Raw genomic sequence first — 26,861 nt, forward strand, 5'->3', positions numbered from 1 at the left:
AATAGGGAGAATAGTTCAACCTCAGTGCCCTTGACATTTTGGGCCAGATAATGCCTTGTTATGAGGAGCTATCCTGCTCACTGTAGGATATTTGGTGGCATCCCTGGCTTCTAACTCCCTAGATGCCAGTAGCTCCCTGTCAACTCCTCCCATTCCAGACAACCAAAACTGTCTGCAGACATCACCAAATGTCCCCTCGTACAAAATCACCTCCAGTTGAGAACCTGTGAAATAGGGTGCCATATATATGAAAGCATTTTAAAAAGCATAAAGCCCCAAATCAAGTCAGTATTAATGTAAATCTATTTGTAAGAGAACTTGTCACAAAAAAAAAAAAAATAATAAAGTACAGATTCCTTAGGAATGTTTTATTTTCTATTTTTATATATTTTGCCTACTATTAAAAGCCTTTCAGGGCTTTTTGGTTAATTTTCTTTACCCAAACAAAGCATCTTCATTAGAACATATTTTTTAAATGTATCACTGTAGTAACACGACAGTCAGAGTCAAACACAATTGCCATCTCTACAAAGCAGAAATTTTATCCAAAATCAAAGTACTCTGTGCCTACCTTTTAAGGTCAAGGGACTGGATCTTGTGAATTCTGTATTTGATGGCCTGTGCTGTTTACGAACTTCCAAGTACTCCTTAACTCTTGAATCAATGGTTTCTTTTAACAGTAAACAGACTTCCTAAAGTAAATTAAAAAATGAGGTATAATTTTCTCATGTAATGCAATGCAAAAAGAGTCAACATTGTGCTTATTAAAAAGCCAACACTGAACACTTCTTTTCGTTTGCTTTTTTACTTAGCTGTGAAAGCTGAAAAGAATGCTATCTGAGCTCAAGGGTAACACACCAGGTTTAAGTTTGCTACTGAAGTTTGCTCAAAACCATGATGTTGGTTCAGTTTGTGATCTGAGAAATTCATTTAATTTCCCTCTGCCTCTGTTCCATATTTCTAAAAGGAAGGTAAAAAATGCAGTGAAGTGCCCGCTGTGGCAAGACTGTGGATGAGGGAAGGATCCAGGAGGTGGGGCTTACCACTCTGACCCCAATCCAGCCAGCAGGGGCAGCCCTGCCCGAGGACTATCGTCATGAGAGGTTGCCAGGTGCAGGGGTGGGGTGGGGGTGGGATCATCAGCTCTTTTCATCTGTTCCAGAGGAGCTGGCACAGCCATTTTTATGTGAATAGTTCCCATTTTTCAAACTTGATACAATAGTTTTCTTAACCTAAACACCACCATCCTTCATTCATTAGTTTCTGGCTTCAGGTTCAGACCATCTACTGATAAAGGAATGGCACCGAGTGATGGGCTTAAGAGAGAACTAACAATCAGTAATGTGATTTTCTCCCATGCTCTTGTTGATGATACTATATGTGCCTATTTGCTTTTGTGAAAACTGCACTATATCCACCGATTAATGGTGAAAATAATTTAACTTCTCATATTTCTCTAAAGTAGATTAATGTTTATTAGGCAACAGAAATATGTGGCTTTAATTCAATGTCAATGTACCATACGACTAGCAAACTTCTAGAGCTGTGTATTGTTTTATGTATCAGTGTTACTTATGAAAAGAAAAACAAAACTCTAAAAAGTCCACCACATGATGGGAAGACACTGTCCACTTTAGGTACACTACCAGAGACAGAGCCAATATAAGGAAAGGGGAAGAAAATGGCACACAAATCTAAATTTCTTATCTTTGATTAAGAACTGGTGTGTAAGAACTAATAATTCTGGTCCAATTCCCAGACTCTGCAGAAGGCTCCAAGTTGCCGAGGTCAACTCAAACCTGTTTCACTGGTTTCTTCAATGCCATCTCAGGTTGATCTCTTAGCATCTTCAAAAATTAAAACAAGAACAAAATTTTAAGGAGCTCTGAAGGGCAATGAGAGCCAAACTTTTCTTTTACTGCAAATACGGACACTCCTCAACAGTACTGAAAATCCTTGATTTAATTCACAAATGGGAATTTGTACATAAAATACAAACACTGATCTCTCTCCTGCTCTCATTTTGCAGCCCAAAGATGCAGTGCCTTGTGGAATAGAGAGAGATCCATTTACAGTTGAGCGTTTTGGCATTGTTCACAAAACAGAAAGGCAGCCTTGCCCCATACTGTTGTTTTAACAATTAAAGAATTTTGCTTCACATGCAGGGTTCAACTATGACTGAGCTAGAAAATATGTGAAAGACATACATGGAAACAAAGATTGTTAAAATTTAGCCATAAATGCCCTATAAGGCTAGAACTAAAAATAGTATGACAAAAATAAAAGAAAGGCCCATACAACACAAACTTTCTCCCTATAGTTACGGGGCTTTCCTTCTATGAGTCAAGTTTGACGAATGGAAGGTAGACCATGTGCAATGTGGTCAAGATAACCTAGTAACTGACCACACCACACTTGGCAAAGCATTGTCTTCAGAACCAGAGCAATGCAAGAAAAGACAAAGTCCCAGCTAAACTGGACGAGCAGATTAAAAAGACCAAGCTGAAATCGATGAGCAAGAAGACAGAGATATACGGGGTATTTCTAGGCTAAGAAGGGCTCCGATTTGTTTCCTCAAGTTTACAAATGCAACAGTTCGAGTTTGACTGTTTGGGTACAAAGACTACTCGTGCTGGACTCAAAATAAACATGGCTTTAATCCATGCAATTAGTTCCTTTTTCTGAAAAGGAACTGGACATTCTTAAGACTTTCACTATATAAAGTGACTGCTAAAATGCAATCAAATTGACAGCTCATGAAATCCCAATCATGAGATGATCTAGTGATAAGAAAACATGAAAGCACTGAGGCACTGAATAGAGACTAAAGGCATATCCTTTCCTTGACTAGCTTTTCTTCCGTCTCTGTCTCTGTCTCCCTCGTGGAGTGATTTTCTTTCTTTCTTTTTTTTTTTTTTAATGTTTTTAATGTTTTATTTATTTTTGAGAGAGAGAGACACAGTGTGAGCAGGGGAGGGTCAGAAAGAGAGGGAGACACAGAATCTGAAACAGGCTCCAGGCTCTGAGCTAGCTGTCAGCACAGAGCCCAACACAGTACTCGAACCCACGAACCATGAGATCATGACCTGAGACGAAGTCGGACGCTTAGCCGACTGAGCCACCCAGGCGCCCCTCTCCTGGAGCAATTTTCACATCAGTGAACAAACTATAAAGAAACAACTTCAAGTATACACAGCAAACCATCTGCTTTGCTCTGTGAGGGAAGCCTGGCTTCCTGGAGTAACGCTGGAGCGAACACGCAGCCAAGCTCTGCAGGTCCCGTCATGCTCGGAGCACCTTTGCTAAGTCATGCCTTGCTGCCTGGACATGGGACTAAGTGGAGTGGCACAGCTGCATGTGGCTCCCTGGAAAATTTTAGCCTCATGCTTTGGGTAGGAGGTGACTCACATACTTGTAGCTTTATTTTAAACCCTTCCAAATCAACGGGCTTGGCAAAACGGACTAAATGTCAACAAGAGAGGGCTAAGGATGAGGTGGTAAAGCTGGGAGAAAATGGGCAACAGGCTGGGCCTGGAACAGTGGATTCTAGACCGCTGTTAATGTCAGTCAAGTCAGAAGACTTTTGGGGTGAGGTATCCTTAAGGTGAGCATTGGTCACTTTGGGGAAACAAAGGAACGTTTTGAATCACAGGGACATGTGTTGTTGGTAAGCCAAATCTTAGAATTACACGGAGTTGAATTGTCATAGGAGATGCTGGCACACTAAGTATTAAGATCTGAAGAAGACAATGTATTAACCTGAATGGTAAATCCATTATACTGAATCCTGTGTCTGCCTTCTCCCAGGTGGGGGCCACCAGGTATCCTTTGCAATATTCTGACAGCCAAGTGCTGATTGTATCATTACCTTTTGACTGAAAATGTATTAATTACAAATTTTCTTTGGAGGAATTTTTTTCCTAGTAATCTTCAAAAGTTGACTGAAAACAGTTGCCACAGTAAAGGTTTTTTGGCTTGCTTTTGTTGCCACTATCACTAGATTCTTCTCCATATACTATCTTTCAATTAAATTTGTTTTTATGTCTAGTTCTAAAAAGCTATTGTGACGAGTATCATGGAGGACACAAAGTGCTGTAATTCTCTGAAAGTTACGTGCAGGCCACTGCCTCACCATCCCTGCTCTGGAGGACAAGGATATGGAGAAGGAAGCAGAACACGTGATGAAAGCCAGATGCACTCTCCAACCCCCCGCCACAGCAGCACTTGGGTGGGATCACAGAAACGGAGAGCCAGCAGTGACTCAGCTGACCTCCGGTCGAACTTTTTCATTTGCAGATGAGGAGACTGAGGCCCAGGAGGTCAAACACCATGGCTCCCAGTCACATGACCATCCGGCCATAGGCTTCCCTGACAGATCATAGTGAGAAGGAATACAGTCCAACATCTCGACACTTACTGTCAAAGACTCATGTTAATAAAGGGATGGTAGAAGACAAATGTGCAGACAATAAGAACTGAAGAATTAAATAAGAATTTAATTTCAAGGTGTGAAAGATCAGTCTTGTATTCACTCCACGCCTATTTCAGGGGCTCAGTCTGTCCTTTAAAACCAGTTAAAGTGCCTGCTTGCCTAGAACAGTCACTTTTATGTCTTCTTTTCTTAAATATAAACAGCCCATTCCCCCCAAAGAGGTAGAATATTTCTGGTTTAAATAATATAGTATATGAAATATACAGATGTGTCTGTCACTTTCTTAAGGAAAAAAAAGCAGGTCTGTCATTGGGAATACAACCACTGTTTTTTAAGGGTTAAATATCATTCAATATTTTTTGCCTACCGATGAAAATGAAAGCTGAAAGAGTTCATATTTCTTTTAGCAGCAGCTATTGCATTTAAACAGTAAAAAGTTTTGTGGTACCTCTTTCTTCTGTTCAGAAAACCAGCTGGTATCTTTGTTTGAACCTTGCGGCAGTATGTGAAGATCCACCAGGACAGCAAAATTCCCACACTAAAAAGACATTAATGGCAGAGTTAGCTCACACCCAGCAAACAATGAGAGAAAATCTCACAAATTCCTATGTGGTTGCTCATGATGAAATGGCAACAAAGTTCCCTAGTGGACAGAAATCTTAATATGGGGCAGGGCTACAGGTCATAAAACTACCAGTTTTTGCAAGTTTAATATTTAGGGCACAAATGCTAAGGAGAAATAGAATTTTATTCATAATGGCAAAGATGATCTTCTCCAGACCACACCTTCAAGGGCATCCTCAAGGCATCCAGTGGCAGCTGGATGACTATCAAAGACTGAGAGAAATGAAATAGGTCAGAACTAGGTAGGCTCCAGAAAGGAATGGTTCCATGGACAGTCAGGAGGATTCTTCCTTCAATGCAGGAAAGAACAGATCATAAGCTACTGCATTTTTAGAAAGAAAAAAGGAACGGCTGGGACCGGACATTTTAGAATAGAAACAGAAGCCAGGACCAGTGAAAAAGAACCAAGGAAAGGAAAGTGGATGCTGAAGGACAGTTATCAAAACTCAATTAGTTTCATTAAAATACGCTGTAAAACTGTACAAATCCTGCCTCCTATCACTGTTGAACAGGGTAGCCAGTAGCCATGTGTGGCTATGGAGAACATGAAATGTGACTAAGAAGCTGAATTCTAAATTGTATTTGACATTAATTTAACTTAAACAGCCACCTGTGACTAGGCGGGCTGTGGCATGGCTATCGACCCTGTAAAATGTTATGACTAAAGTAATTTCTGCAAATCTCTAGATAACTATGGATGAACTAACTTAGAAAGAAACAGAAGATCAAGACTGCAGGTTGGGGATGGTCTCAAAGGCCCAAAGGGTCAGGGATGGCCTCCAGGAAAATGGTACTTTTGCATCTCTTTGGCCCAACAAGTTTGGGGTTTTTTTTCTTTTTTGTTTGTTTGTTTGTTTGTTTTTTGGTTTGTTTTTTTAAATTCTGTGCTGTAATCCAATGGTGGTGAAGGGAATCTATTTTCAACCAATGGCCCAAGTAGAACAAATATAAATATGGAAGGAAAATAAAACTCGACACTTACCTCATACCATACACAAAAATTAATTTGAGATGGATAATAGAACTACACATAAAAACCAAAAACTATCTTGCCAAACTTGGAGTAGAAAAAAAACTTCTTAGACAGAACCCAGAAACCACAAAATATATAAGAAAAAAATTATTAAATTGAATGCTGTCTAAATTTAAAATGTTTGCTAATTAAAAGACACCACTGAGCACGTGGATGGCTCAGCTGGTTGAGCGTCTGACTTCAGCTCAGATCATGATCTTGTGGTTTGTGGGTTCGACTCTCGCATCGGACTCTCAGGTGTCAGCACTGAGACTGTTTGGGATCTTCTGTCTCTCTCTCTCTCTCTCTCTCTCTCTCTCTCTGCCCCTTCCCACTCGCATGCTCTCTCCCTCTCTCAAAAACAAACATTAAAAAAATTTTTTAAAGAGAGACACCATTAATAAAATGAATACATATGTCACAGGCTAAAAGAAAACATTTATAGATGCATATATCTGACATGAAGGACTGGCATCCAAAATAAATAAGTTGTACAAATCTAATATTAAAAAAAAAAAACCTAAGCTTCAACAGATACGTCACAAGATAAACAAACAGCTAATAACACATGAAAAAGTGTTCAACATCAGTCATCAGGCAAATGCAAATCACCAAGAAATACAACTACATATCTACCAGAATGACTAAAATTAAAAAGACCGACACACCAAACTTGGTAAGGATGTGGACCAACCCAAACTTTCATGCATTGCTAGTGGAAATATAAAATGGTTCAACCACTGTGGCAAATGGTTGGTCAGTTTCCTTTAGTTAAACACACATTTAATTTACTGACTGAGCTAGCAATTCCACCTTAGGCACTTACTGAGAGAGATAAAACATGTGCACAGAAAGATTTGTATGCAAATGTTCATAGAAGTTTTACTCACAATAGCTAAGACAGAGACAACCCAAGTCCATCAGGAGAAGAATAAACAAAGTACCGTACATTCGTTCAATGGAATGCTCCTCACAAAACTACAGATCCACTCAACATGGAGTCATCTTCACATTATGTTGAGCAAAGGACACCAGGCTAAAAGAATACATACTGTAGGATTTCATTTAGATAAAGTTCTAGAAGAGCAAAACTCAATCTGTGGTCAAAGCAATCCGAATAGTGATTACCGAGGGAGGAACTGACTGAGAACAGCCACAGAAGAACTTTGTGTGGTGGTAGGAAGGTTCTGTATCTTGATGGGGTATACAGTTAAGATCGTTCCATTTCAGTGCATATAAATTACACGTCACTAATAAATAATTTTAAAGGCTGTGTAAAAGCACATTTATATTTACTGTTATATAAATGTACTCTGGCCCTTAAAATAATGGGTATTTAGAAGGAGAACAAAGTGAAGTTCAACCGGATAAAAAATAATGAAAAATAATGAAAGAGGGTCCCCTATGATGTCAAATAGCGCAATGTGACCCATTGAACTGCTTCTGAGTGTGTTACAACAATATTTTATTTTAATGAAAGAGAATCAAAGGGAATATGTGAATAAAGAATATCAATGTGTCACATGGTACAGTCAAGTCTTGTTTTGTGAAACTTATGTATAAGTATACTGAGTTATGATAGAAAGCTTATTTCTTACTACGGATTTGTGGTCAAAACTATTTGAAAACCATACCCAAGTATACTGTTATTTTAAGTTTCTTCACAACTGTTGATTATAGATTTAACCTTTAAGGAATATGCTGCCACCAGGTGGAGGTCATACGCCACAACTACATGACATTAACCAGAGGTTATTAACCTTTTGTGTGCCATGGATGAAACACAATGCATGAGATTCAAAAGAAAACCAATTCGACTGAAGTACGATTATCCAAATTTAAAAATATGCAATCTAGTAATGTATGTTCTTGTCTATTAAGGCACTGGCTCTTTGCATAGAAGCAGATCTAATAACTACCAAAAATCCAAAGTAGTGGTAAGTATAAATGGTATCTTCAGATATGTGCCACAACTATAATATAATATGAAAAGAGCTATGATTCTACTGGTGACATATACTGCAAATACTACCATGTTTTGAATACTTAATTTATAATGCAAAAAATTGGTTAGAATTTTGTTAAAATAAAGATGTAATTTTTGCTCCCATCCAAGTTCACCAACCCTCTCAATTCTATCCCAGACCTGTTGAGGCACCACAGATGGCAGAACAAGAGCCTCGCTGAAGCAACGGGATGTGCCTTACACATGTTACTGGGTTTCCTACAAGCGTTTAATCCTGACTCCTCAAACCAAGCTCTCTGCTACCCCTTCTCCATTAGCAAAATTGGCTTTTAAAATAGTTTAAAAGGGGGGAATACTTAAACAATTTGAATTGATACTATGTGGCAGTAGCTTTCTATAAACTTTTTTTTACATTTTTAAATGTTTACTTATTTTTGAGAGAGAGGGAGAGAATGAATACGTGTGCAGGAGGGGCAGGGAGAGAGGGAGACAGAAGATCCCAAGCAGGCTCTGTACTGATACCTGAGAGCCAGATGTGGGGCTTGAACCCACATACCACATAACCTGAGCCAAAGGCAGATGGCTTAACCCACTGAGCCACCCAGGCGCCCCTGTAATAGTAGCCTTCTAAAGAATTAAATAAATATCAAGGTACAATTTGGTATTCTCTCATCATTTCATACCTTTGATCATAAATAATCTAGTGTAAATTTCATTATAAACACACTGATTAGAATGGGTTTTGTTTTTTTTTGTTTTTTTTTAATAAATCATGGAATCTTACTCTGGTGCTCAAACTTTCCTGGGGCTTCTGCCAGACTCCGCCACCAGGAACGTGTGCAGTCCCTCCCACCCCCAACATGCACAGCAGGGCTCTCGCCCCCTGCAGCCAGCAGTTCTGAGTTCTCCAGCAAGCTTACACTCCCACACCAAGCAGCCAAATGCTGCCTTTCTAAAGTTCCCTGCTCCCAAAGCTCTGCTGCTTTGCTCCCATGAGTGAACATAAGTTTTGAGGAAAAAAAGCCTCTTACTGCTGCCAGAAGCACAGCCTTCACTTCTCCTGAATTAGGAGGAGGTTATTTCATCTCTCAGCAGATACTCCAGCTCTCTTCACAAAAGAGGAATACAATAACCATCACTTCTTTCTTCTATCAGAGCTGCTCACTTTACACAGGCCAAGTTACCTCTTTAATAGACCAAAGGTTACTAGAAAAAGCTTCATATCCCATGCCCTGGGTTGTGAGTCAACAGGCCAGGGTCTGATCCAGCTTCTTGACCCCTCCGCCCAGAGATTTCGGCCAAAAGCCTGGGAGTCAACCCTAACTCCTCCCTTTCCCTAACCCTCTACAATCAGTCACCAAGTCTTGTTGGTTTTACTTCTTAAAGGGCTAAACACAGCCCCGTCTCTTGTTCTGCATATCATCTCCCTCTCGGTGTCTCAGGAACTCTCAACACCCCGACCAGAGCAATCTCTAACATATGTGTTGTTTCTGCCCTCTGATTCCAATGCACATTGATGCTCCTGGGTTTAGTCAACTTTTACGCATCCTCAAACCCCAGGAGGAACACGGACATCTCAGTGCAGCTTTTCTGAACGGTTTGTCACTTCATCCCTTGGGTCAGGCCTATGCTTCACATCCTTATTTATTTCCGCACTAAATGGCTGGTCTATGTAGGGGCCACCCCTGCTAGGTGTTAGCTCCTTGGTGCAGACAGAAAAGGTCCCAATCTCATTCAAACCTACACCGACTGCAGCAATTAGCACCAGATCAGCTCACAACAAGTGCTTAATAGTATGTGTTTCTGTGTGCGTGTGTGTGTGCGTGTGCATGTGTTGTGTACAGACAGCTTTAATCTTCAGTGAGACCGTGCTGGTCTTGCCCTTCAGCATCCAGGCAACCACTGCTCTGCCTTTAGAGTCTTTATCAAGGGGAAGAATTCAGGGCAAGTGTTTAATATTTAAAGGAAGGAAGAAAGGAATGAATGAACAAAGACAGTATATATGGGCTCTGAAGTTTGGGCAAACCACAGCCTTATCTGCAAACTGAGGGCGCTGAGCCCAGTCTGGGGACAAGGCTGTTCCAATTCAGCACAGGACACTGATGCATCATGGAACAACTTCCCCTCTCCTTTTTCTAGAGTGGCAACAACTATGCCATCACCAGTAACAAACAGTGATTTTCTACAGTTTGAAAAAAGGGATAAGAAGGATCTTACGATTATATCACCCTAACCTCACTGCCAGGGGTGGAAGATCTTACCTTGTAATTTTATATTAAGTGTCAAATAAAGGTGGAAACGCTAACACTTCTCACCCAGGCAGGTATCTGAGAAGGAGGCTCAGAGCCGTGAGTACATGTACATGCTCTCCATGCTCTCTCTCATTCACTCATTCATTCAACACCTGCTGAGTTTCACCAGGGCCCTGGCCAGACCCTGAGAGGGAGGGGCAGCTACAGAGTACTGTAGTAAGTGTAAGCACAGTGCACACCCCAGGAGCAGAGGTGGCCAAGCCACCACTCTGCTGGAGAGAGGTCAGGTTGAGGGGAACGTCCTATCAGCTGGGTCCTGAGGAAGAGGACAGGCAGTGGAGAAAGAGAAATAAACAGAAGCCACACGGGGAAAGAGGTGTGAATTGTCTGGCATGCTCTGGGGACAAAATAGAGTCCAATAAGCAGCAACAGGACAATGACAGCAGATGAGACCAACAGGGCATGAGGGTTCAGGCTTCAGAGGGGCCCTGGGCAGGCCAAGGGGGAACAAAAAGGCCTGTAGCTGGAGGGCTCTCTCAGGTAGGAGTGCCTGGGCCGGAGGAGCCAAGCAGACAGGTTTAAAGCCACCCCCAAACCGCAATAAGAGACAACGGAAGGTGATGGGTGAAGATGAAGGGGCGGATCTGAGAGATACTCAAAAGAGAAAGAAGAGGTTGTGATTAGATGTAGGAAGAAGAGGGGCAAGGATGATGCCCTAGGCACGTGAGTAGTTCCATCATGCACATGGGGCTGTCCACAGGCAACTCATCCCCGTGGGTCTGCGGGAACTGTCACTGGCATTTTATACCACCTGCCATGAAGGATTTAAGGCAGTATGAATTAACATGGCAAATATTAAAAATGGAGGAAATAAGAAAAACAAGGGTAGAAATCTAAAACGAACTCAATGGTAGGTCTGTACAAAATTTCCACCATTGTCATAGGTTTCTGCAACATTTGGCTCTGAGTTTGATAGTTTCCAATGTAAAGAAAAAGAAGAGTCAATCAGAGTCCGTAAGATAAGAATGCATCAGTACTGAGGATAACTCAATCATTCCTAAATATTAAATCTAGAAAGACATTTCTCCTGAAGATTTTCATGAAAAACAAAACCAAAGCATGGCGACTCTCTTCCTGGGGGATCTACCAACATTACTAAAAGGCTCTAAGGAACATATTATATATCTGTCTATCAAAATAAAGTGCATGTATGCTACACGGAATTAGAAAGCCACGTGGTTTTTAAAGGAAAAACCGTTTACAGAGCACCTATGTTCTAGGCATTGTGCTAAGCTTTATCTATAGTATTCAATTTAATCCTCACCACGAGCCTACGAAAGAGCACAACTATTACTCACATTTCATAGATAAGGAAGTGGCAGCTGAGAAGGTAGGGACTAATCCAATATGACACAGTCAGTAAGTGACAGACCTAGGAATCAAATCCAAATCTGTTAGACTCCCAAGCCCCCTGCCATGTATGACTTTGAAGAAATAGCCCCTCTGAAAAAGGCCACTCAGGACTTACTTCCAGAAGCCATGTGGAGGTATATTTAATGCTACTTAGACTGGGCTCCACCTCACTACACCTGTTCCCTCTAGGGTGAGCACTGGCAGACCTGTTTGTCCATTAGTGACAAAGGACTGAACCAAGAACTCTGAACAGGGTCACCGTGCTCCCTTCCTTTTGCAGAGTGACTCATTCCATGCTTGAAGAGAGGCACTAAGAGCTCCGATGCTGAAGCTGTCAGAGTGGGGTGCCCTCTTAGGATAAGCGTGCAGAGTAGTGGCAAAAGCCCCCCTGCAGAGAGACTGGGGTGGGAGGGAGAGGGGGAGGAAAGGACTGCAGCAGAGGACCAGGGCAATAAATCATGCTGAAGGTGGGGTGGGGGTGCTGGGGCAGAACAGTGGGTCTCCTGACATTAACAATCCTATCCAGAGTTAAAGCAGAAGAAAAGTCAACACAAATCTTTTGTCAATTTAATCCCCTTGGCCTCTCCTTATTACAATACTCACCCAAGAAATCTAAGCTTGGAGTTCAAGAAAAGCAACCAGCATACCTTTAGGGTGGCATATACAATACACCAACAGGTCAGGGAAGGAAAGAATAGTCATTCCATCGGAGTACAATGCATCCTTAATCTAACTGCAAAACCTTACTGAGGGTGAACTAATTGGCAGTAACAATAGTTAAGATTCACTGAGCACTTATTGTGTGCCAGACTCTGGGTGAAGCCCTTTCCTTACGTTGCTGTATTTCACTCTCTTAACAACCCAGAGAGTTACAAATCATTACCAGTATGTGTTCTGGAAACACGGAGAAACTTAAGAGCTCTCTTCTCTTTCACTTTTAGAAGATCCCTAGTGATCACAGCTAGGTTGTTTGGTGTGGTGCCTTGCCAACCTGGCAAATACTTGTCAGGCCAGGTAGAAGGAACATTCTATAATCTTAGTAACGGAATTAGACCCAGCCTGAATTCAAGATCACACCCACAGAGAAGCCTCGAGAAAGCCCGAGGATGACAAGCAGGAGAAGGGCCTCTCACAGGAAGTCCGAGGCCACAAATCTCTTTGGACAGTTTAGAGGGGGTCCCACCTCCCTTCTCTGGGCCTCAGTTTCCCTCTGTGTAAAATGAAGGGCCACCACTGGATCTCCTTCAGGGTGCCTTCCACTTTAAGATCCCACCTCCTGGTTCTGTTTCGGTTTACAACCATTGCTTGGATTCTATTTGCACACATAATGTTTGCCCTGATGTATAGGTTACGCAAGAGCCATGAGGAGCCTGGTACATCATCTTGTAACTATGGGCCATGCAAACACAGTAGTAAAAATCTTAGCAACCAGCGAGTCCTTCCCCCAAGCATTCTCTGACACCTCTCAGGCAGGACGAAGCTCCTGCTTGTGCCACGGCACTTTTGTAACTCTGCTGTGGACTCATCACAGGCTGTAAACACATGGCTGTTTACATCCATTCCCCATGGGCTGCCTGTGGGGAGGAGCTGCCCTCCAATACCTTTGGGTTGTCGGTGCCTCATACTGGGCCTGGCACAGAGAGGACAGTGAAGAGTGTTTGTTAAGTAAATTCTAAAAAATACATCAATGATAAAAATTACTTAAGTGTCTGCCTTGTTGTCTCTCTTGGAGGGATTATCCCCCTCTCACCCGCATCCTGTCCTCAGAACAGGAAAGACCACAGAATCAATCTCATGGCTTATAACTAAGGTTGCATCCTTCACGAACAGAATATGGTCAGCCCAGAAAACAGGAAGTGATACCCACTCCTCCATGCCAAATACTTACTTTCCCACCTTCCAATAAGGCAGAACAGTCTGCAAAAGCCTGGTTGACTGTGTGAATTCAAACACAATAAAGGGAACATGTAATGGGGCTTCCTGTGCAGCAAATAGAGGACTAGCTCTTTGAGCTCAAGTTTTTCCAGCTGAAAGGGATGTAGCAGAAGATGTGACTTGTCTCAGGTGAAAAGCAATCATAGGGGGAAGGAGTTTCTCTCTCCTGTTTGGTGTCTGTTGTGGGGCTTATGGCTACAGGTCAGGGATGTATATCTTGCCAGTCATTTGTTTGTGTTTCTTAACAGTTTTATTGTTATGGACGGGGAAAGATTCTACATGGGTGAGAAGCAAGGCACAAAGGAATGAGAAAGAACACAGGAAAACAGAGCTAATGAGTTTGATGACAAGGAGGAAAGAAGAGAATAACAGGCTGATGTCCTTCAGTAAACTGTCCTTGGTCTCCTATTAAGAAATAGTTTGGGGGGTTTGGCCTAGAGTGCTCATACAGTGGTTCACAGTCTTCCTGGGTAAAATTTGAGAAGAAAAGCAAAGCATTACTGGGAATACAGCAAAAGCCTAGTGGTTAGGAAGAGTGCAGTTAGGAAAAAGCCTTCAGTCACTCCGTTTGGAAGAGAAGGACTGATTTCAATTCTACAGACATTTTCCCTTAATGGTTTTCAAGGAGTCATTCTTTCAAATGTAACCAGCAGGCCACTACCCCTCTGGGGATTGGTGTGGTGTGTACAGAGGGAGTGTAGCAATGAGGAGCACGATGACCCGGGGGTGGAACGCACGTGACCTTAAGCCCCTGCCCTGCACCTCAATTTCCCCAGACCAGAGGAAGTTCCTGCGATGTAAAATGGGGACCACAATGAAAACCACCTTACGAGGTGTCTGATGATGAAATGAGGGAATACAGAGGCACAAGGCTTCAGCACATCACCAGCCATACAAAGGGCTCAAGAGGTTCCTCCCTCCAATGGTAGAATTTGCCTCAAATTCCAGGGCATCTTAAATGAATTCTGAATTGTCAGTTCCGAAAGATTTATAAACACATAGGACACGGGGTTTCTACCTATTCCTACTAAGAGCTAATAAATGCCTCATAATTCTTTTGTACGGTTTTACTCTGGCCACACACTGCTTCTTAGAAGAACAAATGGCTTGTAATCACAGCTAATTACAGAGTAAAACTATGAGCTCTCCCCTCACACATTTCTGCAACAGAGAACATAAAATGAAAAGATAACCTGAAAGATATTATCATGGACTTGTCTATAGGGAACTTGTCCTGAGAGAGTCTTAGGTGGATAGAAAGACAAGCAACATTCATAGTTTAGCAACATAGAGGCTGTCGGGAGTGTGTTCAGAACCAATCACGGTCAGGGCGCCTGGGTGGCTCAATCAGTTAAGTGTCCGATTTCGACTCAGGTCATGATCTCAGGGTTCATGGGTTCTAGCCCTGCGTCAGGCTCTGTGCTGACAGCTCAGAGCCTGGAGCCTGCTTCAGATTCTGTATCTCCCTCTCTCTCTGCCCCTCCACTGCTCATGCTGTCTCTCTCTCTCTCAGAAATAAATAAAACATTTTAAAAAGTAAAAAAAAAAAAAAAGAACCAATCATGGCCAACCATTTAGCAATTGGAAAATGGAAGTTGATAAACAATAAGGATGTCAGTTCCCACAAATTCCACTCTCTATTTTATCCAGCATATGTGTTATCAAGGAACTCTGGGATGCGGGTTTGGTTTTAAACTCTCTAAAACTTAACATTTTAGAAAATATTATTTTATATCCCTGAAGAATCTTGACAGTCTTCAATGTCAAGAAGGATAAAAGCAGTACAGCCTATGAGTTAAAGAAATTTACGATCATTTATAAAATGAATCAGAATGAAAAAAGAAAACAAACTCTGTAAATATTCTCTAGTGATCAATGCCTGGAATTCATGAATTGTTCTAAAGGACGGCCAGTCTTGGAGGGAGATTTCTTGAAAGAAGAAGGGAGATTTTCTGACCCCCTTGGTGTTGGGGGCAAAGAATTTTTGATGGCTACATTGGGGAATCTGAGTGACTTAGAGAAATTCTGTTTATTCAGTGAAACATAAAATAATTTAAGGAACACCCACATCGGTACGTTTTCTCTGGAACCTTCTCATCTACTTTCTACTACACCAAAGGACTTGCCAGATAAAGCTATGGCAGGCACCCTCTGTTCAATCTAGTTGCCATTTGATTTTCTTATCAAGTATTAATATTGTCCACACATTGTTGATAAAGGGGCTACATGTGCTCTTCTAAACTGGGTCAGGGTAAGCAGTGCTTCCAAAGCCCACTTAAAGAGGCCAAAGAGAAGGCTAACATGTAAACCTCACAGGAGGGCAAAAAGAATCTAAGTGTATGGTTGCAAACCAAAACACAACCTCAGAATCAGGACTTCCTGAGGCCTACTGCACATGAAAAGCTTCCACTTCTGCAAGGCTCTGGGTTACTGGAGCCTCAGAGAGGCCCAACCAAGTCAACTGCAAGCCTTGTCTCTGCCCTTAGCCATACTTATTCTCTGGTTCTGCCAGTTCAGAAAAGTAATCTGTGTGTACAACCTGAAGGGTATTTACCCACTGGAGCCTAGACAGAGCCCTGGCTCTCAAAGTACCAGCAGTATCAGAATCTCCTAATTGTCTCTTATGCTAATTCAGACAAACCCAATCGGAAATTTAAAAAGTATCCCATGTTTTAACAAGTTCTCTAGGTGGTTCTGGTGCAGGTTCAAGCTTAAGAACTACTGCTGTGGGCCACTGTGTCTCCTTGAAGACAATTCATGGCTTTCTCAGTATAAAACAGGAACTTTCTCGGAGGTTACAATAAAACAGAAGAAAAAAATCCTATCAAGTTTCACCATGTAAAACAATGTAAAGTGACAACACACCAGAACTGTGAAAATATTACAGTTCTAATACTCATCCAAACATCACCATTTTATCACAATGATAAGAAAATAATTCCCTGAGAGTTGTAAAAAACAAAACAAAACAAAACAAAACCCTCAAATTAGGGTGGTTTTTTTTTTTTTAATTTTTTTAAAAATTTATTTCTAGGAGAGAGAGAAGGGAGAGAGAGAGAGAGAGAGCGTGAGCAGGGGAGGGTCAGAGAGAGAGGGAGTCACAGACTGAAACAGGCTCCAGGCTCTGAGCTGGCAGTCAGCACAGAGCCCGACGCAGGGCTCGAACCCACGAACCGTGAGATCATGACCTGAGCCAAAGTCAGACGCTTAACCGACTAAGCCACCCAGGCACCCCAAATTAGGGTTTTTCTTAAAAAGAAAACATAAAAAGCCTCTAGAGGTGAATGTGATGTGCAGCCAGGGTTGAGAACCACAGATACAATAATGCCTTGCTGAGAGTCTTAAAAACTCACTGCTGGCTTAGAATGATAAAGATGGTGATAGAAATCCAAAGGGAAACCATGATCTATCTGCCAGACTGAGAAATAGAAAGGAAAGAGGTGGTAAGCCTCAAACAGACAGGGAGGTTAGACAGTGGCACTTCAGTCCTTGAAATGAGGTCAGACGACTGGGTTCCAGGGAAACGTGTCCCAGAGCACGAACAGAATGGGCACAGAGATGATGAGGATCGCTGCAGTTGCAATGCGATCCTAGAGAGGGGCAAATGACATTGCAATTTGCAAAAAGGGGCAAAAGATAGATTTTGCAACTATAAACTTAATCGCTACCAGATTATCAGAGGGGATCCAGAAGAAAACCCAAAGTATAAATATGAAAAACTATACCAAGGTTCCCAGACTATAACAACTGGTGAGATGTTGCTGACAAAGCAGTCATGAACCCCAGCCAGGAATCAGGCAAAGTTTCCCATGATATCCTTTTGCCTGAACTACTCCACCAAAACAGCTTCTGTTAAGGTTACCAATGACCTTCACGTAGCCAAGTCCAATGGTCAGTTCTTGCTCCTCATGTTACTTGAACTCTCAGTGCCATCTAAGAAAGTGATTCTTTCACTTGCCCCTTGAAACTTTCATTTCTGGAATAACATGCTTTCCTGCTTCTCCTCCTTCTTCCTTGGCCACTATTTCTTAGTCTCCTCTGCTCATCATACTGAATCTAAACTGACTAGGGCTCAGTCTGTAGACCTCTGCTGTCTCCACCTACACCCTCATCGGTCTCCAGGTTTCAGATTCCAGGCAGTTCACATGCTGATGACGCCGAGCAGTCCTGCTCCAGTCCAGACATCTCCCTAGCTCCGCAGGTACAAATCCAGCTGACTACTCTACATCTCCACTTGGATGTCAAACAAGTACCTACAACGTAACAAACTCAAAGCTAAACTATTGATATTTCACCCTCAAACCTGCTCCCACCAGGTTTAGTTAAGCTGGTTTGGTAAACGGCAACTCCATTCTACCAGTTGTTCAGCTCAAAAACCATGGAGTCATCTTTAATGCCTCTCCTCTCATAATCTACATCTAATATATGAGCAAAACCCTAGCAGCTCTACTTTCAAAAGGGCCTGCCTGGGACATAGAAAGAGCGCAATGAATATTAACTTAATGAATCTCTGAATGAATAAATGAATCCTGGCGAAGAAAAACCAGAAAAATCGAGGTGGAAGAAATGATGATTGGGTGGATTCATAACTAGTTCAACAGCCATAACCACCAGATGGCTTTTTCCTTGATCCCTGTCTTGGTCCACATTCCTGGTAGTGACATAGATGAAGAAGGTATGAAGATACAGTGCCAACAACATAGGTGGATGATACTGCATGAAATGGAATAGTGAATATTTTGTTGGGGTAGCAAAAATGATCTGGCAAAAAAAAAAAAAAAAAAAAAACCCGAAACAACTGGATCTATTTGACTCAGAGACAGACAAAATCAGGTTATGAGGATGAGTTAAATAAAGTATTTTGATCAATCTAAGTGAAATTTAAGAAGTATATATGTAAGGGCCAAACTTTGTCTCCAAAATACTAATCGCCTGAGCACAGTGGTATTCTTAATCAAGAGTAACCTCTCTGAGAGGCAAACCATGAGAGACTCTTGAATGCTGACAAAAACTGAGGACTGATGGATGTGGGGGAGAGGAGGGATGGGCATGGAGGAGGACACTTGTGGGGATGAGCACTGGGTGTTATGTGGAAACTAATTTGACAATAAACTATTTGTAAAAAAAAAAAAAAAGAGTAACCTCTCTGAGTCGGCAGCATAAAGCTGTGGCAGTCAATTTCATTTTAGGCTACTTCAAAAGTAGCAGCTCAAATAAACATAATGATGGCTATGTTTTACCCATTTAGTGTTCAATTCATTTCAAAATACATACTTAGACAAAGTCACAAATTAGAGTAAGAATGTCAACTTAAAACCATCCTATGAGGATCAACTGAAAAAAAGGGAATGATTCACTTTTTTAACTAAAAGAAAAAACAGGATGAAATAATATTAACAGGACTTTAAAGGTGGAAGAACAATTCTTTTTCGTTCTTTCAGGCCTTAAGAAATAGGGAACCAGATGAGAGCAGAGAAACCACACTGGCAAGACTTTTTGACCGACAGGCTTTCCAACTGGGAAATGATATGCCATGGGAGGTGGTGTGCTCACCACGCAACCCAGGAGATCAAAGCATTAAAGCACATGAAATGGACAACTGCATAAATATCACATTGTTATCACAGGTCACTGGTCTAATTGTGAGGAGTGATGAAACTCCCACAGGAAAAGATGTACAAGTGACTTGTTCCATTTTATTGATTAGCCACTTAAACCAACCAAAGCACAATCAGTTACTGGATTGGAATTTTTTTAGTGTACTCCTAAAGATATGGGCTTAATTACCTCAAGAACCAGAGAACTTGTTTTCTAAGAGACTTTAACAAAGAAAGTGTGGGCTTTAGAATCAGACAGATGAATGTCCCAACACTGGCTGCACCTTTTGCACTCGTATGGTCCTGGGCAAGTTTTTCAGCCTCTGAGTCTTAATCCACTTGTCTGTAAAATGGGGTAATCATGCCTGCTCCCACAAAGATACTGTTAAGATTAAATTCAAAGAGGAAAAAGTAGAGTAAAATGGCAAACGGTAGCTAGCGAAAAAGTTTAAAGTAGTTCACAAATAAATATATGGTTCTCAGTCCCAGTATCACAACTAATGAGAGTCACAAGACTCACCAGCACTGGCCAAAAACTTTCTTTGGCGACAGAAATGCTCCTTATCTGTGCTGATACCTTAGCCACACCATGAGAATGCCTGATATGAGGCTAGTGTAAATTTTGAAATTTATCTCATTCTAAAAAATTATTTGTGATTAAATAACTTAAATAGCTGCATGTAGCTAGTGGCTACCACACTGGACAGCACAGATACTTCCCTAAAAGTACTCCCAGCTCAGAAATCCTGGTTCTATTATTTTAGTGAGAGAATAAAACCAAAAGCGCAAACAACATCGGGAACCCCATAATAGGAAGTGCCTAGTGATGCAAGGGGATTCCCATCCCACAGGGAATTCCAGAAGGCTCCTCAGGACTGCATGTGAGGGACTGATAGGGACTAACCTGGGAAATTTCTATGAACTTTACCAAGGATGGTGCTGATCCAATAGAACTGTTTTATGTAAAGGTGTTTTCCTTGTAAATAGAAAATGAAGCAATAAAAACTGTTACTGCCAATTATAGGATTAAGAAGTTTAAGTATCCCTTCACCTCTCACCCTTTCACTGTGACCCTGCTTTATCCAATCAGAAAACAAGATTCAAGAAGAATTCTTAAAATTATTATTGCAGCCACTATAATTGTTCCTAATCCCATGGCTTTCACCAAAAATGAACCTCTTAAATTTGGTGCTGAATTTCCCTTCCTACTCTGCTCTGCTTCTCAGAGCTCAAGAAACAATCCCCTAACTACTCTCATTGCTACTTCATCAAGTTTCTACAAAACGAGCAAGAGTTCAAAGGGAATTTTCAACCAATTCATGCCTAAGGCAGGAAATTGAAATACCAAGTGGGATGAAAGAATGTTAGACAAACACAGGCAAGGTCTGCTGGTGAGAGTCTGAGTTTTTCTCCCCTTGACCCATTTTTAGAGGACTACAAAGGTGAATAAAGTGAGGTGGTTAATTGGTCACAGGACTTGTGTAGAGCCACCTCTACTTTCCTTTTCTAATTGACTGCTGGGAATAACACCCTCTTCAAGGATGGCTCTGAGGGGAAACGTGCTGGGACAGGAGACCTACTGATGAAATGGCTTCAGAAGCTGAAGATCATTAATTAAGAATATTGAGAGTGAGCTTGAAAGCTTCACGGGAACAAGTGGGAGGCACAACGTGGTATCAGCTGCGACCTACACATTAGTAATTAAGCCTTGTGAAGGCTCTCAGTGGAAAGTTACAGCTCCCAGGCATTCCTCCTTGGATGAGTGAAGAGTCTCTTGAGGCGACTGAACTCTAACGACAGTATCATTGACTCTATAGTAGTATTTCCAACATCACTATAATATACACACCTCTGAGTCTCAGGATTCAGCATCTTCCAAGCACCACTACCCAATGCTTGAAATACTGTTTCTTTTAACCTGAGCGCACATCAGATTCACCAGCAGGGCATGTCTCCAATGCAGATTAAGGAGGCTCACCCCCAGAGTTTCTTATTTCACAGGCTTGAGGTGGGGTCAAGAATTTGCATATCTAACAGACTCATGGGTGAGGCAGATGCTGATGCTGCTGGTCCTGAGACCACACTTTGAGAATCACCCTCTAGAAATAGGGGTTTGCATCCCTGGTGGCACCTAACAATCACTTGGGGGAATTTTTAAAAATTATGTCCAAATTCTCTCCCAGACCAAGTAAATCAGATCTTCTCAAGATGGGGCCTGGATGGCCACCAGTATATTTTAAAAGCTCTCTATTTAAAAATAAATAAATAAATAAAATAAAAGCTCTCTATTTTACTGTAATATGCTACCTGAGTTGAGAACCACTACAGATCACCTTCAAAACATTTAAACTCGGAGATTACACACATTCTTACAAATTAGAGAAAGAGAGGCAGACCCTGCCATCTGCTTGATTCTACTTACTGTTGGTGGTTATATTTCACTGGTCATTTTTCCCCCCAAAACAAAAATATAATAATCCTCCTTGTATCAGCAAACCACACACTCTCACTCTTGATCTCTCTCATTCTCTTTCTCCAAGAATTCTCTGAAGACTTACTAATTACAGCAAGTGAACATCTATGAAAACTGGACGATCTGCTAATCCCCTGAAAACATTATTGACAAATTTTAAAATAACCCTTCAATGAGATAAACAGCATCTAACTATTCTTAAACACTCAAACTCATCTAACACCTCCTTTCCTTCAAACTCTTTTCTATTCTCAAAACCATTTTCCTTCTTTACAAATCAGATTCTGTGTTTCCTCACCTCTACATATCATTCGCCTGCTTCTAGTCTTCACTTATTATCTCTGCCTTTCAAGTATAAAGTTTAGAGTTATTCTTATGAAACAGTTTTATGATGCCTGCTCCTAATTTAATAAAAAAGAGGAACGAAATATTTTTCTTAGTGAGAAAAAAGAAACTAAGTCAAATTATTTTTGGTATGTATCTCCTGATTAACTCTGCCTTGGGCACTAACCCTCGACAGGAAACCTATGTCCCACCCTGAATTCCTCAAATTGAGGAACCTTCAGGCTAAAATACATCATGTGCCCTACATCAATACCTACTGGTTAAGTGTGACAGTGCAATGTGCCTCCAAGTAATAACGCTAAAGTAGAAGGAATGTATCATTCATAATCCAGAACTGTGACAAAATCATTACCACCTTCCACCACCTGTCCACCACCAATGTGCAATGGCTGGAGACATTTAGGGCTGTCACAATTGGCATCCAGTGGGGTAGAATACCCCAGCAGAAGCTACTCAACATTCTATAATGCACAGGAAAGCCCACACCAAAGAATCATCTGACCCACCGTGTCATTAGGGCCCAAGCAGAGAATCCCTGCTCTAGAAATTACTATATGAAGCCAGCTGACTTCTCTGGCATTGCAGAATTTATAGGGCTCTGAGGCCAGCCAGGAGGAGGAAGAGAGAGAGAGGGGCAGAGTCCAGAATCAAAGAGGCACTACAAAATGCCCAGCCAAAAGAGAGAGCTGAGGCTGCCGCTCATCTTGCCAATTGTCTGGAAGAGGGTCCTCTTCATCTTGACCTTCCCAGACTTTGTCAAGAAGGGCTTTTTTAATATATAGGGTTAAAGGTTTAATTCGGTAAAAACATTTCTGTTCCATGATTCATCACCTGACCAACTGACCAACTACCTGCCCCCCCACTCTATGAAGCATTCTTCTATCACTATTAACTTTTAACCAGACCTAAACCAATAAATGAATGAATGAGAAGAAGAAAGAAACAACAACAAAAAGGAAAACACGGGAATTCTGAACAGATATTTTAGAAATGGACTATAAATCTAAAAGAGTACTGTCTGTTCTCCTGAGAGACTGCTGTCTAACCATTTTTATTCTGGGCAATGTGGGGTAGTGCTTAGAACTTTCCTTGCACATTGTTAATATCATAATGAGATCATGACTATTAGATGTCTCTCCTGTGACTACTGGATTCCTAGAAAAATTACATTGCTCAACAGCCCTGTAGGTATCAAGCTGACCCAGCTTAAAAAAAAATCAACATTATATGTTCAGATCTTAATAACCAAACAAATACAGTAGGTAGCTTTTATTTGTGATAGTCTTCAGATTTAAATGCCAAATAGCAACTTAATGTGTTACTGAAAATTCTAAATTTTATTTTTATAAAGTTTATATATCTACTTTGAAAAATAGCACAAGCAGAGGAAGGGCAGAGAGAGAGGAAGAATCTCAAACAGGCTCTGTACAAACAGTGCAGGGTTTGAACTCATGAAACTGTGAGATCATAACCTGAGCCAAAACCAAGAGTCTAATGGACTGACCCACCCAGGCATCCCTGAAAAATCTCAATTTTAAAAGGGGTTATACTAAGGATGTGTCTAGGTATTCACGACAGGGTTCCTTTAAACAGCAAAGCCCACTTTAGTTCATCTGAGCACGTACCTTCTACTGAGGAGAGAAAGAGAAGTTGTCACTCAAAGATCCGAGAAGAATAAGCAGTTGGACAACAGGAACTGTCCTCTGGTCATGGCATAAACCATCACAGTAATCCCATATTCTCACTGCCCCTTCCCAATGGAGTTGTTTTAATATATTCTTAAGTTTTACCATGTAATATAAACTCATCTCTATATTATACATTTTGTAAATATGTCACCAAGAAATGCTAAAAAGCCCCTAATGAATATGAATTGTTTACCCCAGGCCTATAATGTTCTGTGTCCTAATGCTTCAGAGATATTAGATACTAAAATTTTATTAAAACCATGTTCCTTGCATTTGCTGCCACTATCGATGATGCAAATTCACACATGTGTTAGCTAATGAAGCAGTCAGACAGGGTTTCATAGGCAGAGAAGAGGCTGAAAAGAAATCTTTTTTGCCAAATAGAAAGTGGCCCAACTGTGGAAAATGATATGGATATCTAAGGTAGTCCCCACAAGCCAAAACTGTAAATAAGGTTAGACCCTCACATGGTTCCATGGTCTGAGTATATGTTACAACATTTCAAATCAAACACTCATTTCATTTTAGGGGTTCATGCCAGCTGGCAAAGCACAGCCGACCAAAGTGAAAAACGAGCTTGAATTCTCTTTCTCTGTAAACTCAGTACATTTATAGCAGGAGCCCCTTACCAGAAGAGGGCAATGGTGGCCCAGTCGGCATTACGCAAAGCTGTGGCAGTTACCTGCAGTCCAGGGAATCACTGCCTAGGGAGTCAGATCTCAGCAAACAGCTGGGGACTGCCGGCTTCTAAGCACCAAGCATGCAAAGACCAGCCCCTTGCCTTTCCTTTTCCTGGAATGAAATAACAGGTGGCTGCAAGACCCAATCATTCCAATACTTCCAATTGATGATGTAGAACCAGTGCTCACTGCAACCCAATCAATGTATTTTAAAGTCATCCTCTCTCCCTGGTCATACCAGCCACGAAACTCTTCCCATCCCCAAATCAGAGGGTCCTTTAAAGATCTCCAAGTAGAGAATATTATATAAATAGTACCTTAGAAGGCTGCAAATTATAGACACCCTAAGAGCCATTATAAATTCAGATGCACGTTCACTTGTAATAAGTACCCTAGCTCTTCAGACCCTTTGGGTGGAATCTCAATTCTCCTAGCCTTTTCTCCCTGCCTCACCAGTGTTTCCAAGTTCATCTTCTCAAGCACTTTTCCTAGCTTAAGGTCTTCAGCCTTTGCTAAACAAAGCATTCTCTCCTCTCCCTTATAAACCACTTTGCAGGCATATTCTAGTGTTTGGTTTTTAAACACATCTACCGCTAACAAAGGAAAGGATTTGTTTTTGATTAATAAAATTTCGGGGCACAAGTGGGTAGTGAATAGGTGGGAAGGGCTGGGGGTAGTTTTAAGACAGGTGCGGCATGAGCCCATGCAACCCTGGTTGAGCTGTGTTATCATCTTACTTGGGGAATTCATAAACCAGAGAATGAAGGCTCTTAAGTTCGTACCTTAACTTCTCAATCTATCTAAAACTACACATCCTCCCTAGACCTGCATCTTTTCCCTGTTCTGGCTCAGCTAGCAGCACCCAACATCTGTCCAGCTCTGAGACCCTGTCCCCTCCCTTTCCTCAGCAGCCACATGCAACACACATACTGTGTTCTATTCCCATCCCCCACCATCCTGGCCTTCAGTCCAAGCCACCACCTCTTCCTGCCTGGCCCTTAACTGCACCTGTCTCCCATGATCCCCTAAGTCAGCTCACCATCAATCTGTTACCAGCCTGTTGCCAGAAGATCTGATCAAGTCTTCCCCGCCTCCACCCTCTACCCCTCCACTCAAGCTGAAAACCTTCTGAAAGGCCTTCCTTCAGCTCTCAGGGGGGAAAAAACTAAATCCCTTATGGTGACCTAGGGGAGGCTGACCACACATCATAGTCTGCCCGAGCCAGTCTCCTGTTATGCCCTCGTGTCCAAACATAATTATTAATAGCACCCCTCCTATGTCCTGATTTCCACAATTACCCATATATATGGTCTCTGTGAGGTGGGGCTCCTGACAGCTTCTCCAGCCTCATGTCAGTCTACTGTCCCTGAACTCACTGCTGGCCTTCATTCATTTAATTTTTATTTATTGAACATATACCAGACACGAGCCCTGTGCCAGGAGCTGAACACAGAGCAGAGAACAAGAGACAGGACCCTGGCGTGTTAGGGACATTCCTTTTTAACCTGTAAATCCCAAGCAGTAATTACAGGGGCCCACAAAAAGAAATTCTTAGTAAATGCTTGCTAAACTGTTCAATTAAATAAACACTTCTTGATTCAGAGGGAAAAAAAAAAAAGAGAGAGAGAGAGACAGGACCCTGGCTCTGCTGGAAGGCCCTGCCCCACCCTGTGTGTACCTACCTCCCCCTGGTCTCCCACTTGGGCTTCCTTCAGCCTCGGCTCAATGCCTCTTCCTCCTAGAAACCTCCTAAGGGCTCCAGACCAGGCATCCCACCCTTTACCCTGCCAACAGCATCATGTGCCTCTCTTGAAAACAATGCTTCAAGACTGCGATTTTTCCTGCTTGTGTGTGATTGGTCTGACTACCAGATTCTTCCAAGAGATGACGAGGTTTGCATCTATTTTGGCTAGTTATTAAAGGCCCGATACTTAGTGGTGCCTGGCCGACAGGAGGTACTCATGAGTGCATTGCAGGAAGGAAGGAAGGAGGCCCAGAGTGTATTCTGCCTCTCAACTCTGCGCGAGCTCTCCTTCCTGGGTCCCAGAGTGTCTTACAAATCCTCTCCTGATGTCAGCTTCTGGCCCTGTTTGCCCAACCCTCCTAGGCTCAGGGTTCTGACAGGGAGCACAAGCCCGTCACCCCTCAGTTGAGATGCACTCTGTGCTCAGCACAAAGACTCGCACCCAGAAAAGGGCTGGAGGAAGGTCTATCTGGCAAACTGTAGCTGAAGGAGCAAACCGAGCCAAAATACCTCATCAAAAGCAGGTATTTGGAGATACCATCTTTTTTTGAGATTTTGAAATATTGAAGCTTCTCCCTCTTGACAAAGAAATATTGCTTGTGGCTTATAAAAATCCATTCTTTTTCATCAACTTCTACTGATTATTATAGATTAAAATCTCTGAGTACAATTTTCAGCTTGGGTATAGTCACCCACCTTG

General features: G+C 41.8%; 1 protein-coding gene across 1 annotated transcript in view; it reads right to left on the reverse strand.

Annotated features, from left to right (window-relative positions):
• SLX4IP (SLX4 interacting protein) overlaps positions 1-26,861 on the reverse strand; it is a 183,889-nt gene that overhangs the window by 62,456 nt on the left and 94,572 nt on the right. Inside the window, exons 3-4 of the mRNA XM_077753739.1 lie at positions 4,881-4,970; positions 572-692 (exon numbers count right to left, since the gene is read on the reverse strand). Of these exons, the coding sequence (XP_077609865.1) occupies positions 572-692; positions 4,881-4,970 (211 nt within the window). The remainder of the gene's footprint in view (positions 1-571; positions 693-4,880; positions 4,971-26,861) is intronic.

Source organism: Crocuta crocuta, unplaced genomic scaffold (genome assembly GCF_008692635.1).
Source record: "Crocuta crocuta isolate KB4526 unplaced genomic scaffold, BGI_CrCroc_1.0 scaffold82, whole genome shotgun sequence".
Lineage (NCBI taxonomy): Eukaryota > Metazoa > Chordata > Mammalia > Carnivora > Hyaenidae > Crocuta > Crocuta crocuta.